General features: G+C 26.7%; 1 protein-coding gene across 5 annotated transcripts in view; it reads right to left on the bottom strand.

Annotated features, from left to right (window-relative positions):
* The window catches only part of AdamTS-A (ADAM metallopeptidase with thrombospondin type 1 motif A), an 854579-nt gene that overhangs the window by 31389 nt on the left and 803083 nt on the right, over positions 1–20107 (bottom strand). For all 5 annotated transcript variants that reach the window (XM_075374246.1, XM_075374249.1, XM_075374251.1 and 2 more), the window contains 5 exons: positions 18744–18938; positions 5585–5776; positions 3842–4012; positions 1287–1454; positions 730–909 (listed from right to left, as the gene is read on the bottom strand). In XM_075374246.1, the coding sequence (XP_075230361.1) occupies positions 730–909; positions 1287–1454; positions 3842–4012; positions 5585–5776; positions 18744–18938 (906 nt within the window). The remainder of the gene's footprint in view (positions 1–729; positions 910–1286; positions 1455–3841; positions 4013–5584; positions 5777–18743; positions 18939–20107) is intronic.

Raw genomic sequence — 20107 nt, 5'->3', positions numbered from 1 at the left:
ATCCCGGACATTTAAAAACTACTAGTCTTTAACTCTGCCAGAAGCAAATATATGATTCTTCCAATCAAGCAATGTTACTTTAGAAGACAGGTCCTTATTGCAGTCATGAATGCTTTCATTATTTATAGCACAGTTTGCGCAGTGTATCATTGCTCATGCACCCAAACCCATGTCACCAACTGCTCCTCAACACTGTAACTGTGTCTGTTCATATCAGCCATGGTTTTATAGCTGAAACAAGAGAACTAGTGAATGATCTGTGAAATCTTGCCAGGATACCAACCAGTAAAGAAACTATTTCTTGGAAACTAAATAAACAGTAGCAACATGTTAATTAGAGGACATAGGGACTTCTAAGGTGCAATGTAGATAATCCTTGTACCTCCAAAAATAAAGAATATTAGTTATGGAGCAGAATATTAAATGCAGAACAGGATATTCTATTGGTGATGAATTCTTCATGATTTAAAATTCAAAACCTTTTTAAACTTAGAAATGTTAACTAGAAAATAAACATATATTTTGCTACAGTAAACTTAATTTAAAATTTGTATATTATGAAATAAATATCACTATAACATTGCTCAATTTTAAAATTAATTGTAGATCACTATTCAAAATAATTTATCACATAAAGAAATTGCGACAAATGATCGAAGTTACTATTTGTATTTACTAATTTAGATTTAAATAGTAACAACATAAAAGTAAAATGTAACAATTACTCACACGACTCCAAGAAAGAGCCTTCCAACGGTAATGATGGCGATCACATGGTTGAACATTACATATTTGTGTATTTGATGGTCGTAGATTAGCGGGACATGCTTCATCTGGAAGCTTAATACCTGTTTTACTTTGACACTGTACTTGCCTGTGCTGATAACCTCCTCCACAGGTTTGATTACACTAGATAACAATAATAATGAAATAATAAACAAATAAACAATAGATTATATAAATTTACAATATAGCATCCTCATAGCAATTTACAATATAGCATCCTAATAGTCACCTATCTTCAAGTTGTTTGCAATCTTCCCAAATAGCATACAGTATATTATAATTGCAGTTTATTAAAAATACTTTACTAATATAAAGCAAGAGCTGCAGAATCCATTAAATTAAACAAATATTGTATTTATTATTAGTAAAAAAATAATGTTATATTATAAGAATCATAAGTATATGTATGTGCTTCTCCAAGGATAATGAAAGGATAAACACACATTTACTATAATTATCAGCAATGTAAGAAAAGTTATAATCTCAACAAAAAAAATTACCTGCGACCAATCAGCATATTGCCAAGAAGCACCAATACATGGTTGAGGGTTACATCCAATAGTAGCAACTGGTTTTGGTCTATAACAATTTCCTGATGCTATTTCTCCATCGTCTCGAAGACAAGCAACTTGTCTATTCATAAATCCACCACCGCATGGTAGAGAACACTAAATTATTAAAATAAAATATTTCAACATAATTAATTAACAATAACTGTGTATTTAAATTAAATCATTATACTTTAAAGGTAAGAAAACACTAAGGTTACTTTAAAAATAAACACAAGCAGTGATTGATGGTGATAATATACAACTATTTCTTGAACCTCAGTTGACGTGAACTATATTTTATGTACAGACAAGTCCCAAAATTTTAGCCCCTCATAAGAACAGAGTTTATTTTGGATAAGATCCTTTTTTATTTTTTCTTCAAGTGTAATTGTTGAGTTTTTAGTAGTTTTCCTTACAAATTCATCAACACACAAACACAAAACATGAGTTATGTTTTTCCATGACAGTCAGTGATATTAGTTTAAAAATATGATTTTCAGCAATGATAAATTGAACCAAATTTTATGAAAAATGTTTTCACTTGGGTGAGGACTGGTGCTGGTGTCCTCACACTGGCTTTGGTTGATATTACTGCTGGCAGTTTTTTAAAATAAGCAGATGAATTCAGAATGTATTTGAAAAGTGTATTAAATTTTAATTGTCTGTTCATTTAGTATATCATTAGTGCATGTATTTGTGTAATCATATATTTCATAATATTCTAATGAGTTATGATGTGATTCTTTCTTGGGTATGCAGTTGTGTTTATTCTGCAATAAACGTAAAATGTCATTTCAACTTCATTACCAGTGAATCAGTTTGAAAGAAACGTTTTTTATTCTTGTGTTTGTTCATCATTTTGTACACAATTTAGCTACTACAAATTATGTTTATATTTGTTTTATTATTTTTTAAATCTTTTCATATCATGACAACTGCATGTATTTGTAAATATTCACTGGACTGTTTCACTAAAATTTAACATACTTCTCACTGAAGTACATAAAAATAATTTAAATAATTTCACACATTTTGTATTAGAAGAATATTGGTATCTATTATTTGCTTATTTTTGTTTTATCTTTGTAAAAAAGAAGTGCAGTCTAGAATTTTTTCATCAGAAAATTCAATCCTAAGTAGTAATAGTACATCTTCTGGTTATATCATACAGTTTGAACCTTGAGATATAAAATATCCCTTGTCCTCGTTTTCCTAATAATAATAATAATACTCTTGCTTTTTTACTTTTTCAAATGACCCTCTTTCCACCATCACAATTTGCAAAAAAAAATTGAATTTTAGGTACTTTCATGATATCTTTAAAATAGTTATTGATGAAACCAATATAAATGCTAGAGTATTTGAATCTCTGGGCGTGTTACCAGTCACAAATATAATTTGCAGAAAAAATATTATTGTGGAAATATTTTTAGTTTAATACTGAAAAATACAAATTAGTTTAGACCATCTTTTTAAGTTTTGATCTATGCAGATATCTTTATGCATTCTTTGTAGGTTTATGAACAATATAAACCCATACATCTATACAAAATTACAAAACAGTTAATACAATTGAATAGTATGTTCCCCCTTCCTTTTTCCTGTTTAGCCTCCGGTAACTACCGTTTAGATAATTCTTCAGAGGATGAATGAGGATGATATGTATGAGTGTAAATGAAGTGTAGTCTTGTACATTCTCAGTTCGACCGTTCCTAAGATGTGTGGTTAATTGAAATCCAACCACCAAAGAACACCGGTATCCACGATCTAGTATTCAAATCCATGTAAAAATATCTGGCTTTACTAGGACTTGAACGCTGTAACTCTCGACTTCCAAATCAGCTGATTTGGGAAGACGCGTTAACCACTAGACCAACCCGGTGGGTGAATAGTATGTTACATAGAGAGTATGGTTAACCAAGTATCTAGCTCACAGCAACATATAGTCATGCACTGTGTCATCTCCACAGGTGCTATCAACTATCAAAATTTCATTTTTGCAAGGATAAAATTAATATAAGTCATATCAAATATTTATTAAAAAGAAAAATTAATTGGCTGGCACCAGGAGTGTTACATCATGAGAGAGAGAGAGAGAGAGAGAGAGAGAGAGAGAGAGAGAGAGAGAGAGAGGAGGAAGGAGGCAGTGAAAGAGTCAAGATCAGAACAAAATAAAATTTTAAAACCTCTGCCTAATAATAATAATAATAATAATACTCTTGCATCAAATCTTTAAAATAAGAAAGTTCTCTAACTTTCTTATTTTAAAGATTTGATGGTAACATGTTATTATCTGAAATTACCAACATGTGTACTATGTTATGGTAAGTAGAATTAATTATCTTCTTACTGATAAAATGAAAAGACAAGACAAAAAACATGTATTACATTACAATGTGAACAACTATATACAATCTAGAAATTTATTGACTAATTTTTTTTAGTAAAAATAATCAGTAAAATAGTTTTAGAAACAGAAAAACATAAAATAATGACTGGTTTACCTCAGTCCAAGGACCAGTTTTCCAGTTGTAAGAAGCTGATGTTGAAGACGATGTTGTACAATAAAGTGAAGCACGACATACACGTTCAGTTGCTGGTTTCAATCCAGAACATAATCGCTGATCTGTTTCTCTTCCATCTTCCATACAGACAACTGCCCTTTTTTCAATGCCCTATCAGTAAAATTGCGATTGTGATTATGACTAAAGAAAAATTACTATAATTTATTTCTCTACATGCTAATGATCTATGTGTGTTAGGCCCCATAACTAGAAAGGTTGTACATGACCTAATAAGTACAAATCACTGCTAAAGCAGCAGAAGACTAGTTCTTAAGATAACACACATTCCACGCTTACTACAGAAAAGAAAAGTAAAATTATTTCTTATTGCATTCTTTGCTGAACCAAACACACTGGTGTACAGTCAACAAGCCAAGTTTAATAAAGTGTAGAAGATGCTTAGTTATGCAAGTAACACTTGCTCTATGTTTACCACAGAGACTGATGAATCACATCATTATTTTCTGAAAAATCAACTGTGATTAATGACTCTTGTATTTCAGGTGCTTTTCATGGATTACAGCCACAAGAAAGACTAAGAAAAAAGTTGTGAAGATAGCATTTTAATATCAACCACTTAAGGCATAATGACAACACACCTTAAATCAACAAATTAATGTACCTCTCTTTTATTAAAAACCAATAACCTATAAACATTGACTCAAAAAAAGTAGGGGGATGAAAATGGTATCAGTAAAATCTTTGCAAAAATATTTAGTCCTATAAAAAATAGCTAAATCCTAAAAGAAATTGCAAAATGTGAAATACTGAAAATGTGCTACAGAAAAAACATCAGAATTTCAACTTAGTCTAAAAGGAAAATATAGAAGATTACTGCTTCAAAATAATGAAAAACTTAGTTCAGAGGGCTGGGGAACAACAAAAATAAAAACAAAAAAAGATTCCTCAGAACATTATTCTTTTGGTGAACTATAGAGAGCATTCATAATTTGCAAGAACAACTGCTAGGTTTGAACAACATGCTGACTTTCACATGCTGACTAGCAATTTCAAAAGGCAAGCAGAAAATATCTCTAACGAAACAAGGTGGTTTTTTCATCTTTAATTTTATTAAACACTTATGATTATTTTAATTAACAATTTGAGTCTATGGTATAATCACGTGGTTAAAAATTCCCTCATTCTCTAATCACTGTGAACAATTCCCCTCCACCTATACTACACCCCATTCATTACAAACAAATTCAGTCTTTAACATAGTAAAAAATTGAAAATGCTAAATTACAGAGCAAAATGAACTTAATGTACTAGTTTATTGGCTCATAAATAACAAATTTGTATGCATCAATATGTATTTTTATTAGTTTAAAAAGATTTGATGACTGTTTGTGTTAGTAAACATCACTATCTTTGATTGTTCCATATTTCTTAAAATGCATTACCTTTTTTTGAAACACTGAATATATAGTATTATCAAAAAATAAATAAAAGTAGTAATAATTCATGACTTCATTCATAATACTCCTAATTTAAGTCTGTACAATTCATAGCAACAAATAACAATTTTAAACTGAGAACCATACTGCAAATTATGGTCATAATCATTACAGAACTAACAAACTTTCAGCACAAGCAACAATTCTACAAAATTTTTGCCATGTTTTGAACATTGTGCTCCTCATATTTCATGATTATATCTAAACTACTGTAATTACAATTTACCTGTCCACAAATAGCTGAACAAGGACCCCATTCTCCAGTTACCCATGTTACACATGTTTGATCTTTGCATGTATCCACAGATGGAGGTTTATCAGACATAATACAGTTATGAGTATCTATTACTTTTCCTTTTACTTTATCGTAGCAAAATGTTTCTCTTCTTCGTAAACCTTCACCACAACTTGCTGAACACTAAAGTAATGAAAAAGATAATAACTTGAAAAATATATGCGTAACACTACACTACTAAAATTACTTAAAATGAACATCAATCCCATACAAACATTATAAACAAAACCAATGATGAAGTTGTAATTTTATGTGCCTATTTATGAAGTTAAATAATAATAAATGCTAACAAATTAAAAAAGGAAACAATTTAAACAAGTTACTATTTTATAAATTGATTTAATTTTTTTTATGAAAACCAGGAGCATCACAAAAAAGCCTAATTTAGCTCATCAACAGCTTGAGCTAAATTAATCAACGCTACATTAACTTAAACTTAATTAAACTTTTTTTTTTTACCTCCGGGTCTACCATTAGGTATTGCTTCAGAGAATGAGATGAATGATTTGTAGCGTGTGTGAAAATGCCATTCCTGACCAATCAAACCCAGGACCTCTGGACGAAAGGCTGAGACGCTACCACTCGCGCCACGGAGACTAGCAGAATTAAATTAAGTTAAACTTCATCAACTTAAATTAACTTAATCAGCTAAATTAATCAACATTACTCTCTTATTTAATATGTTATTAAATAAGAGAATAATAATTTCTTAATTTAGAAATTCGACTGAATAAATACAGCCATAAAAACTGCATAAAAAAATTTTTGAAAGCAGCGGCATACAGAGAAATGTGGAAATCACAATAGTGGTTTGTAAAGAGACCCCCATGATTTGAAGAATTTATATTAAAATCCATTAGTTACAAAATAAATGACTAAATAAATAATTGTAGAAAAAATACAATTAATAATAATAATAGAAATAATGTTTTTTTTTTTTAAATTAATTTAATGCTTAAAATCAAAACTAATAGCATTATAACTCAGACTGAATAAAATGTAATATATTCCAACTACTACATTTTATCATGATAAAATGTAATATATTCCAAACAAAGATATTTCTTACTCATCATTCTGTTTAAATTATCTGTAAAAATGGAAACACAAAGATTGATATACAGATATCAGTCTGTAACATCTTATTGATTATAGGTGACTGGATATGACATTCAAATTACGAAAATATTAATCATTCTCAAAAATAACAAATATCTAATATCTGTCCTACTGAGGAAAATAAAGAATGAAGTGCTTTCTTGTTGTTTTTTCACCATGCCTTACATCAGAATGCAGCAAATATTCATGACTGCAAGTGATATCTTCATTCTCTTCATAACAAGGACTTACTGCACAGTGAACATCATAACCCTTAGAGAAACTCCATACCTCTTCTCTCTCAGATGCTTTAGATGCATCATAATTATAATAAAGACTGAGACAGATAAATGTAAAGCACCAACATCAATGTGCATACCCATTTCTGTCATGAAACAATAACAATTATTAACAATATATATATATTAATTGATATTTAACAGATCAACCCAAGTGCAGAATAATTGAAATAGGATGACTTACGAGGTTTTAGGAAACAGGATTGAGGTTTATTTACAGGAGTTTGAAGATATGATAGTTAACGGGATAACACTACACATGATATTTTAATGTGGACTAGTTATGTTGATAATATTTTTGTATTCTATAATCCAGTGATAAATGAATAAAATATTTAATGATCTTGAATAACTTAAACTCATACTATAATGATTTGAAATTTACGTTTGAAATTGATAACAATAGAAAAATAAATTATTTAGATGTTAGTATTGAGTTTAGTAAAAATAACACTGATAAACATAATTTTTGTTTCATAACATGCGATACATGATTTTAATCTGTTTTTTGATGCTGAAAACGAATATGAACTCAGAATCTTGAGAAATTTTTTAATTTTAATTTTAAAGGATTTTTTTTATTTTTTAACATATAGTTAGCATTTTAAGCTCCTATATTGTATTTTGTTAGCTCATTTCTTATTGTTTAAGTTTGTTAACATAATTTGTAAGCTATAAATAAACAATACAAGACAAAGAATTAAATCATATCATAGTCACATATTATGACATCATATCTAATACCAAAGAGTGAGCCTTCATAGACAAGATTAATCATGTCTGTGCAGGTCAAAGCATGTAGCTGAAAACACAGATGTGTTGTTTGTATTAAGTACTGGATTTAGGAATGAATTAATTTTATTCAGTCTTATTGCTGTCTTAAGTTTGTTAACAGTGCAGTTATCATAATGCCTCGAAATTGTATAAATGATGTGGATGCCTTTTGTTATGTGTGTGGTGAGTTTACTGTAAAATCAGATAGAAAAAACATTACACCTTCAATTAAAAACGCATATCATTTGTACCTTCAGTGTAAAATTGGTGATCAGGATAAGAAGTGGATTCCTCATATAGTATGCACTAATTGTTCTGTGTATATTTAAGAGGATGGCTGAAAGGTACATGGAAGGCTTTGCCATTTGGTGTGAATCAAAGGATCATGTAACCAATTGTTACTTTTATTTAACAACTGTGTCTGGAATTTCTAAAAAATCTAAACATACTGAAAAATATCCTTCACTGCAATCTACAATCAGGTCTATACCTCACAGTGAAATTATTCCAGTTCCTGAGCCACCTGTGAATGTATGTTTCAAAAGCAACAATGAAGAATCAGGCAATACTAAAAAAGACAACAATGATTTTGATTTTGAATTATCTTCCAACAAGCCACATCTTATATCACAAGGTGAATTAAATGACTTGGTTAGGGATTTAAATTTAACAAAAAATCAAGCTGAACTGTTACGATCAAGACTGCAAGATAATTGCTTATGGTATTAATTTGAAAGAGACATACAATGTGATGAAAGACGTTCTTGAAATAATAAATTATAAAAAACATAGCTGGAACATATGTGGTGATTTGAAAGTTATAGCTATTTTGTTAGGCATGCTGTTAGGCTATACTAAGTAAATGTGTTTTGTTTGCAAATGGGACAGCTGAACATTATGTTACCAAAGAGTGGAAGAAACAAGATAACTTAACTCCAAATGGGAAAAATAATATTCATGAGCCTTTAGTTGAACTCAAAAAATTATTTTTACCCCCTCTCCATATTATGCTGAAACTAATGAAAAATTTTGTAAATGCAATGAAGAAAGATAGTTCCGGATTTTTGTACATCAGGCAGAAATTTCTGAATGTAAGTGAAGAAAGTTAAAGAAGGAATATTTGTTGGCCCTCAAATAAGAGAGCTGGTCAAAGATGATGTATTTAACTCAGTGTTAAATAATGCAGAAAGTGCAGCTTGAGCTTCATTTAAAGACATTTGCAAAAGTTTTCTTGGCAAACAAAAATCCGACAATTACTACAATATTGTTAATCAACTTCTTACTTCACACAGAGCTATTGGATGTAATATGTCTTTGAAGATACATTTCCTCCACTCACATCTGGATTTTATCCCGGACAACCTCAGAGACGTAAGTGACGAACACAGTGAATGTTTCCACCAAGACATTTCGGTGATGGAAGGCCACTATAAAGAGAAATGGAATACTAATATGCTAGCCAATTACTGTTGGACATTAATTTGGGATGTGCCTTAGGCTATTTATAAAAGAAAAGCATCAGCGAAATCATTCTACTAACACAGGTATGGCCACGAAAAATTATAAATTTTACTGATTTTAACTATATTTTCCCTTAACTTTTTTTGAAGTGTAATTTATTTAAAACTAAGGGTGATAAAAAATTATATTTACAGATCTGTAATGTATGCAAAAAAGCAATTCAAGAAATGGCATCATACTTAGAGAAACATGAAAAAGTTTTTTTTTTGTCTATCAGTCTAATCAATGTATAACTTCAGTATATAGGAAACCCATATCTAACAAAACCACTGTGCATAGAGCTTCAAATCACCCATGGTCACATAAGATTAGTACTTATACAAATATGATAAATAGAGCAATTAATTATACGAAACATAACATAAACAAAAATGAATTAAACAAACAATTAAATATTATAATATAACAGATTTCTATATATTATAATGGCTATGGTAGCAGATTGGTAGATAATATTTGTAATAAACAAATGAAAAAAAAATTAAAAATAACATAAAATTAATACCAATAAATAACATACAAAAAATTGACAATATATATTTAAAATATGTATATACTGATAAAATAGAAAAGATTATAAAGTTTTATGATAATAATAAGTTTAAACCCGCATACCAGATGAATAACCACGTAATAAGTAAATAAATGTAATAATTCTTCTGATTGTACAATTTGAGTGGAATTTATAAAATTGAATGTAATGATTGTGATCATATTTATATTGGTAAGTCGCTAGATCTTTTAAAACCAGATTTGCAGAACATTTTAGAAGTTATAAAAAAGGTAAACTGGGTTTTTTGAATATATCACATCATTTGAATAAAAATAAGCACACAATATCAGATATTCAGAGAAACTTAAAAATACTAGAAATTAACAAATGCAATATGAATATGAATAATAAGGGTTTTGCAATTTTAGAAAGGTATTATATATATATATATATAAATGTGAGAATAAATTAATTATGATCAACCTTCAGACAGAGTATGAAGATTATAAAGGCTGCAGTAAATACCACCACTGTCTGTGTTGATAATAATGTTGCGTAATTAGTATTCCAATCTGGTTAGTAAAGTAAATTCAATGAAATGGCTAGCATATAATTTTACTTCACTTAAGTTTTTGATTTTACTTTAAAATTTTAGTTTTTTTAATTTTAATTTATTTGTTTATATTGACGCCATATAATAATATTTAATTAGTTTAAAAAATCTTTTATAGGGATGATCTGTTAAAAATAAATTAATATCTAGAAATAATTTTGTCTAGAAAAGTATGTAGACAAAATTATTTTGAATTTAATGGAACCTGTTAAACACAAGAAAATGTTTTACCCATGGGATTTCCCTTATCTGCTGTAATATCAGAAATTTATCTGCAGGAATTTGAAAGTAGAATAGTCTATGGCATAAATCACGTATATAAAATTTTATTATGGTCAGGTACGTAGATGATACTTTAGTTATATATGAACCAGTTATAAATAATGAACATCAAATAATTTTAAATAAATTAAATTCTTATCATAAAACATTAAAATTTACATATGAAATGGAACATAACAGAAAAATAAAATACTTAGACGTAAATATTATAATAAATAAAAACAATTAAATAACTGGAGTATATAAAAAATCTACCTCAAATGAAATCATTATAAACAAAAAGTCTAACCATCCTTGGTCTCAAAAGATTAATATTTTTGAAAACATGATAAATAGAGCAGTAAAATACATAAACAATAAACAGGAATTGTAAAATGAAATAAATAGTATAAAAAATATAGATATAAAAAATGGATATCGTAATCATTAATTGATAAAATACATAAAAAATATAATTCAGAATTTTTCTATAACACAAATATTACACTACATTAATACCCATAATTAAAAATAAAAACAGTGAAAATATTTATATAAAATACTCCTACACAAATAAAATTATAGAAAACTTGATTGATGTATATAATAAAAAATATAAACCTGCTTATAGACCTGATAACCATATAATAAAAATTTTAAATATTATAATAATAAAAAAGGAAAAAAATAAATATAATTCTTCCAGTAATTATAAATAAAATGCAACATTGCAAAAATATATATATTAGTAAAACGAATAGGTTCTTTAAAGATAGGTTTAATGAACATTTTAGATCATATAAACATATAAAAATAGGTTTCTCAAATGTAACTGACCATTTAATAAATAATAATCATAATATAACTAGTTAAGAAGATAATTTAGAAATAATTTAAAAAGTAAATATTGAACATGAAAATAATAATAAACAATTAGAAATTTAAAAAATTATGAATATATATATATATATATATATATATAAACGTAAATTCAGCCCTATAAATCTGTAAACAAAATTTGACGAGGACATTCTTATTAAAATTATTTAAATTGGCATACAATGATAAGATATTGATAAATTAATAGTTATTGCAATACTTTTTCATTCTCTTGACTGAACAAATATTTGTTCTGAAATTTTTAAAATGTTTTAAATTTTATTAACAAACAATTTTTACAAAATATAATGTAAAAAGCAAAAATTAATGTGCAAATATAAAAAAAGAAGAATTTATTAAAAAAGAAAATATCACTGAAGATGGGCTTGGGCTCGAAAATGTTTTGATGAACATAAAAAGTAAAGGTAAGAATATTGTCTAATTCTGTACTCTGTGGAGGCTGAAAAAATATTAAATTGTATTATAATATTGTATTATAATTGTATTATATATATATATTCTGTAATCGTTTTGTAGCCGCAATACTAAACATACATTAACCTAACTTTACAGGGTGCATATCTACAGCTTCAGGACTGTTTTAAAACAAAAATTCAAAAGTTACAATTAAAAGAAATCTAAAAATGCCCTTTTTCACCATTTGGCAACATCAATAATTTAATATATACATGAGTATATATTAAATTATTTCCTATATGTTCTTCATCACCTAGAGATTTCATTACCTAACATCGAAAATTCAAATTCTAAAGGGTTAATATTCAGGGCTACAAAATATATATAAGTCAAAAATAAGTTTTAGTTAATTTGATTGTATTCATGACTAAAAAAAATAAAATTAAAATAATCTTTAGAAATTAAATAATCTGTAAATTAATTGACAATGAACTGCTTCTAGCAGGAGGTGTGTGCAGCTGCCCGGACGCAACACCATTGATCTATTGGAATCTGAAGGCACCGAAACTTTGCAATGGCACTCAACTATATACAAAAAATTTATCAAGAAATATCGTAGAAGAAATATTACTTACTGGAAAAAATATAGGAGAAGATGTTTTCATACTAAGGATTCCAATAATTTCAACCAATCTTCCATTTCAATTTAAATATTTGCAATTCCCTTTAAGAATAACATAAGCAATGACAACAAAAAATCACAAGGACAACCCCTAAATACTGCTGGATTACTACTGGAAAGTAGTTGTTTTGGTCAGTCAATCATATGTGGCATGCTCAAGAATTGGTTCACCAAGAAATTTACTCATTCAACCTGAGAATTACCAGACAAACAACATAGTTTACAAACTACCTAATTAACTACGTACGATAACAATCTTTTTTATTTTTTTCTACTTTAATGCACTGTAGTATATTTTATTTGATTTTACTATATTGTATTTTACTTTATTTTTATTGTTTGGTGATATTATTCAACATGTTACCATTGGTGTCACTGGTAATATATATATATAAGTCAAAATAAGTTTAAATTAATTTTATTATATTTTACTCCACGAAAAGACTTCTGCCAGGATGGCAAAGTCGGCCCAGTTGACGTTAACAATAAAATCATAACCCTCTCTCCCCAAGAAAAGGGCTAGCTGCCGGGCTGGCGGAGCCAGATGTTTTATGTATATATAAAACTCAGATAAAAATTCTATAAGTCAGTTAAAAATTCATCAATCATAGATTCAGATACACATTTAAATATAATAGAAATTGTAAAAGGATGTGATAATAATAAAAAATTAAATATTTTAGAAAAATATTATATTTACAAGTATAGACAAAAGATTAATTTGATTAATGTACAGACAGAATTTGATAATAACTTTCTTATCAAAACCGCCTTAGGTAACAGCACATTTATATAATTTAAATAAAAATTCTAAATATTTTTATAAAGTACTGTGTGTGTGTGGGTTAGCCACATATAAAAAATATTATTTTTAAAATTTTTATGACTATATATTTTTGTATGTTTAAAATTTTAAGTATTAAATTTTTAATGTGTGATTTTTAAAAAAGAATATGTTTTATTAACTGAAAATGAAGGAAATCCCCAAAAGCTCTTTTATACAATAACAAGCATAAGGTAAGAAGCATTAATGAATTCTGTACTCCTGGTGGTAGACTTTTTATACTTTTACATTGACATAATTAGTACAGAAGGGAAGAAAATGGACAAATAAAATAACAAAAAAAGAATTGATTTTTCTAAGTCAATTTTAAATGCTGACCAGGCAAAAATGTACTATTATCTTTATAAATTGCACATTAAGTTAAAAAATATTATCCATTTAATAAATTTCAATAAAATATGTTTATAACTAAATATAATACCCACATATGCTAAAATAAATATAAAAGATTCCAAACATAATAAAACCTTAAATAAAACAATGATGTTTGCAGAAAGATATAGAGTAAAACAAGGATATTAAAAAGGAAACAATATAAATATTATATTATATAATACACAACTTTATTTATTAAACATTTTAGGTAATGTCATGTTTAATTATATAATGGATTTAACTAGGGTTGATATTAAAATATATATATATATATATAGGCAAGGGTTAAAATTATCTCATAACAAGAAAATAAGTAATTTGATTAAAATAAAAAATGATAATAGAAAAAAGATTTTTATAATAATAATTTATACAAAAATATTAATTTACAAAAAGAACAAAACCATATATTTTTATATGTTTACAATTTTAAGTTTAAAATTTTTAATGATTTTTAAAACAGAATATGTTTTATTAACTGATGATGAGGGCAGCCCTCAAAAGCACTTTTATATATTAACAAGCATAAGGTAAGAAACATTACTGAATTCTGTACCCCTGGTGATAAACTTTTTATACCTTTGTCTTTGACATAATTAGTACCGAGGGAATATGGACAAATATAACAAAAAAATAACTGATTTTTCTAAGTCAATTTTAAATGCTGACCAGGCAAATGTGTACTATTATCTTTATAAATTGCACATTAAGTTAAAAAATATTATCCATTTAAAAAATTTCAATAAAATATGTTTAAAACTAAATATAATTCCCACATATACTAAAATAAATGTAAAAAATTCCCAATATAATAAAACCTTAAATAAAACAAAAATGTTTGCAGAGAAATATAAAGTAAAACAAGAAGTGAAACAAGGATATTAAAAAAGAAACAATATAGATATTATGTTATATAATACACAACTTTATTTATTAAAAATTTAGGTAATGTCATGTTTAATTATATAATGGATTTAATTAGGGTTGATATTAATATATATAAACAAGAGTTAAAATTCTCTCATAACAAGAAAATAAGTAATTTTATTAAAATAAATGATAAAAATAGAAAAAAAGATTTTTATAATAATAATAATTTATAAAACAATAATTTTTTACAAGAAGAACAAAACTACATATTTTTATATGTTAACAATTTTAAGTTTAAAATTTTTAATGTGTGTTTTTAAAAAGAAGAATATGTTTTATTAACTGATGATGAGGGCAGCCCTCAAAAGCACTTTTATGTAATAACAAGCATAAGGTAAGAAGCATTATTGAATTCTGTACTTCTGGTGGTAAACTTTTTATACTTTTGACTTTATCATAATTAGTACAGAGGGAATATGGACAAATACAATAGCAAAAAAATAATTGATTTTTCTAAGTTAATTATAAATGCCGACCAGGCAAAAATGTACTATTATCTTTAAAAATTGCACGTTAAGTTACAAAATGTTACCCATTTAAAAAATTTCAATAAAATATGTTTAAAACTAAATATACCCACATATGCTAAAATAAATATAAAAATCCCCAATATAATAAAACCTTAAATAAAACAAAAATGTTTGCAGAGAAATATAGAGTAATACAAGAAGTGAAACAGGGATATTACAAAAGAAACAATATAAATATTAAATTGTACAATACATAACTTTATTTATTAACAATTTTAGGTAATGCCATGTTTAATTAGGGTTGATATTAATATATACATATATATATATATAGACAAGAGTTAAAATTATCTCATAACAAGAAAATAAGTAATTTGATTAAAATAAAAAATGATAATAGAAAAAAAGATTTTTATAATAATTTATACAAAAATATTAATTTACAAAAAGAACAAAACTATATATTTTTATATGTTTACAATTTTAAGTTTAAAATTTTTAATGAGTGATTTTTAAAGCAGAATATATTTTATAACTGATGATGAGGGAAGCCCTCGAAAACACTTTTATATAATAACAAGCATAAGGTAAGAAGCATTACTGAGTTCTGTACTCCTGGTGGTAGACTTTTTTATACTTTTGTCATTGACATAATTAGTACAGAGGGGAATATGGACAAATACAATAACAAAAAAGAATTGATTTTTCTAAGTCAATTTTAAATGCTGACCAGGCAAAAATGTCCTATTATCTTTATAAATTGCACTTTAAGTTAAAAAATGTTATCAATTTAATAAATTTCAATAAAATACATTTAAAACTAAATACAATACCCACATATGCTCCCAATAATAAAACCTTAAATGAAACAAAAATGTTTGCAGAGTGATATAGAGTAAAAAAATAAGTGAAACAGGGATATTATAAAAGAAACAATATAAATATTAAATTATATAACACAACTTTATTAAAAATTTTAGGTAATGTCATGTTTAATTATATATATAATGGATTTAATTAGGGTTAATATTAATAAACAGAGAAAAAGGGTTAAAATCGTCTCATAAGAATTAAATAATTTGATTAAAATAAAAAATGATAATAGAAAAAAGAGTTTTATAACAATAATAATTTATATAACAATAATTTTAAGGAAAAACAAAACTACATATTTTTATATAGTTACAATTTTAAGTTTTAAATTTAATGTGTGATTTTTAAAAAAGAATATTTTTTAACTGACGACAATATTTTTTCAGCCTCTGCAAAGTACAGAATTCGAGAAGACTCTTACCTTTACTTTTTTATGTTGAAAACATTTAAATTTTTTTAATAAACTATTTTTACAAAATAAAATTATAAAGCTACAATTTAATGTGTAAATATAAACAAATGAAGAATTTATAAAAAGATATCTCTGAAGATGGGTGTAGGCTTGAAAATGTTTTGAACATAAAAAAGTAAAGATAAGAGTGTTCTCTAACTCTGTACTGCGACGGCTAACAAAATATTATATTATATATAGTTACTTAACATACAGAGGAAAAGTAAAGATGGACTATAAAAATGTAATCTAAATAAAGCACACACACACATTCACACACACACACACACACACACACACACACACACACACACACACACACACACACACACACACACACACTGGCAATTATGTACATGAAATTTATTTCTTTATTACACAATTCCCTGCACAGGTGAGTCAAAAATTAAACATAAATCTCATCTTCTAATTCTACGATTACTTAACTTACTTATTTCTGGGAAGAAAAAAGATTTTTTTTTAATAAAAGAAAAACATTTTTCAATTATTAGTTTCTTTGGATTTTTTAATAAAAATTTTCTTATCATTTGGTAAGTTCCGTGAACTCTGACCCTACATTTAATGGCTCACATTGAAAGGATTTTTATGGACTTACAAATCTACTTGTTTTCTTTGTTATTAAGAACCATTAAAAAAAACTCTTGCACAGTTCAGTATAAGAAAACTGACTTTTCGTTTCCCACTCATTCACTATTTCGCAGTCAGAAACGCAAAGATTTTCAGAGAACAACAAACTACATATGTTTAATTAATGAGTAGAGTCTATACACAAGCATCAAGTTTCAACTCACTCACCACTGTGACTGACCACATAAGTGCGTATGAAAAATATACCACTACACAGTCAATAAAACCTCAATTTGAGGTCATGTTGTCTGTTGTTGACCTTATATTGGGCATAACTGAAGAACGACTCAACTAACCTTCATCAAATTTTCACAAGCACAATATCAGATACACTACTATAGCATATCTAAATTTCAATGAAATTGATCCAGTAGTTTTGGAAATTTTTGAGCCACATTTTATACATGAATCATATTTTCATACTCCTCATACCTCAAAACGTAAAGAAAATCCATTTTCGTCCCCAAAGTTTTGGAGATTTTTGAGCCACAACATTTTATACATAAATCGTATTTTTATACTCATACCTCAAAAAGTAAAGAAAATCCATTTTCGTCCCCAATCCTCATTTAAGAGTCAAATGAATTCTTAAATCTTACAGATACATATGTTTATTGTAAATAATGTAATTATGTTAAAAAATTAAGCCAACTAAATAGAAAATGATGGTTATGGTAATTTTTAAACCTTTTTTTCACTAAATAATGTATTAAGTAAATTAAATAAGTAATCAACATTTTGATTATTAAAATAAAATTAATAATTAAATTTCAGAAAAATAAAGTTAATATATTAAAATTAATTGTAAAAAAAAGGTAATTAGTACAAGTAGCTTACTGTATTGTATATTAAATGTGCATGTAAAACATTAAGAATATATAATTTAAACTGTTTATGGTAGAGCTCAATGACTATTATGTCAACTCACTTTGCTTTATTTTTATTTTCATGACTTAAATACATGGAAAATAAGTATAACTAATAAGTACCAGGTGATTCAAAAAGGACTTCACAACTTTAAACATATAAAGATTTATTTAGACAACATTTCTATGAAATGAGACCTCAACCGAATTTGTAAGTTATTTCAATAAATTTGTATATGCTTTTAAAGTTGTGAAGTCCTTTTTGAATCACCCGGTATAATTAATAATGGAGTATATATATATATATATATATATAAAAAGTATTGAATATAATAATTTTGTATGTTATATGTTGAGGTCACATACATAAAAAGTAAATATGGCTTTTCGTTCCTCTAGTATTCATATGAAACCAACACGTAATGCATAATACATCATAACCCCAGAAATTATGATTTATAAAAGTGTCAATATGAAATGATCATCAATACACATTAGCAGATAAGTTATATCCAAGCTGTAATTATTATATCTTATTCATTAAAAGTAAATAAGAAATATAACACATTCATAGGCATTAATAAAAATCGTCTTACAGGGCCCCACTTATGAGTTCGCCATACATAATGACCAATGCTGTTCACATCTGGAATTGCATTTTCATATGATACTGTGCAAAATTCTGCAGCACAAAAATCTTCAGATGGAGGTTTGGTATTATTTGAACAAGCACCTGGTTTACTACAATAGACAGTTCGGGTTCTTTTTCCTTCTCCGCAGCTGACAGAGCACTGAAATAAAAAATGAAATTATTAAAAAATAAACTTCTATTAGGTTCATGTACATATGATTATTGGACAGTTAAAGCTTTGTGGTTAATTTCTAATTCTAACTATACAAATAATTTTTAATTATTTTTCTAATTTATTTCAATGCAATTAAAAATATACAACATTCTAAGAGATCACAAAGAAAATAAAAACAGACACCTCCACAACTAACAGTTATTTGCACAAATTCCTAGACATTAAGTGAATCAAAGCTATAAAAGAAAGTGCGACATAATAAACCAACTACATAAAAAAATGCAACTACTAACCGCTAAAACTGTTTCTAAAGTGTAAAGCAAGTGCAGTGAAATTTTCTACATCATTCTGTGCAATAGATTATTTCTAATTCAACTAAAAGTGGTTAACTTTAAGGATAACTAAAAGAGTCAGGTTACCACATTCATTCTTTACAAATTTAAACACTAATGGATTAACAAACAAACAAATAGATAAATGCTCATTACTACTATTATAAATAAATAAAACAATCAAACACAGATAAAAAAAAGTTAACTAGCTAAAATCATGAAGTGTTTGGTTTTTATATACAAAATTGTACAGATTATAAAAAACCATCTTAAAGTATTAAGCTGTAAGCTTAACTTTGCTGATTTACTAAATTTGACATTGAATGCTCTCATAGTACTGTTATTAATAAAATAAAATTCATATAATTGTAATAAAGAAGTTTACTGAACTAGTAATTCTTTTTTTGTGCGTGGAAATATACAGTGAAAATTTTATAATGTATAAAAAAAGTTTGACTAGAGTTCAAACCCAGGGTCTTCCGTCTTATGAAGGCTGAAAACAGTAGCACTCTAACAGAGGTCACTAGAGTTTAGCTATGGTCTGGTAACATTGTTGTCAGCCAGTCATATTTTTATAATCAAAATTCACTAAAATCAGTTAGCATGTATATACCAAATTGAGAATGAACAATAGATATTAATTAAAAAACTTAAAAGTCAAAATCTAAAGATTTTTTCTGTAAAAATCATTGTATTCATATATGATAAATATGGACACTTGGTCATATCAGATTGATTTTTGTAGACATAATGAAAGACACATTAATAATAACAATAAACAATTAATTTTTTTTTGCTTCCTTAATACTGTATTTTATAATT

This window comes from Lycorma delicatula, chromosome 8 (genome assembly GCF_047948215.1).
Source record: "Lycorma delicatula isolate Av1 chromosome 8, ASM4794821v1, whole genome shotgun sequence".
Lineage (NCBI taxonomy): Eukaryota > Metazoa > Arthropoda > Insecta > Hemiptera > Fulgoridae > Lycorma > Lycorma delicatula.
The sequence above is the reverse complement of the archived record's forward strand: the minus strand, read 5'-3'. Positions and strand labels throughout refer to the sequence as shown.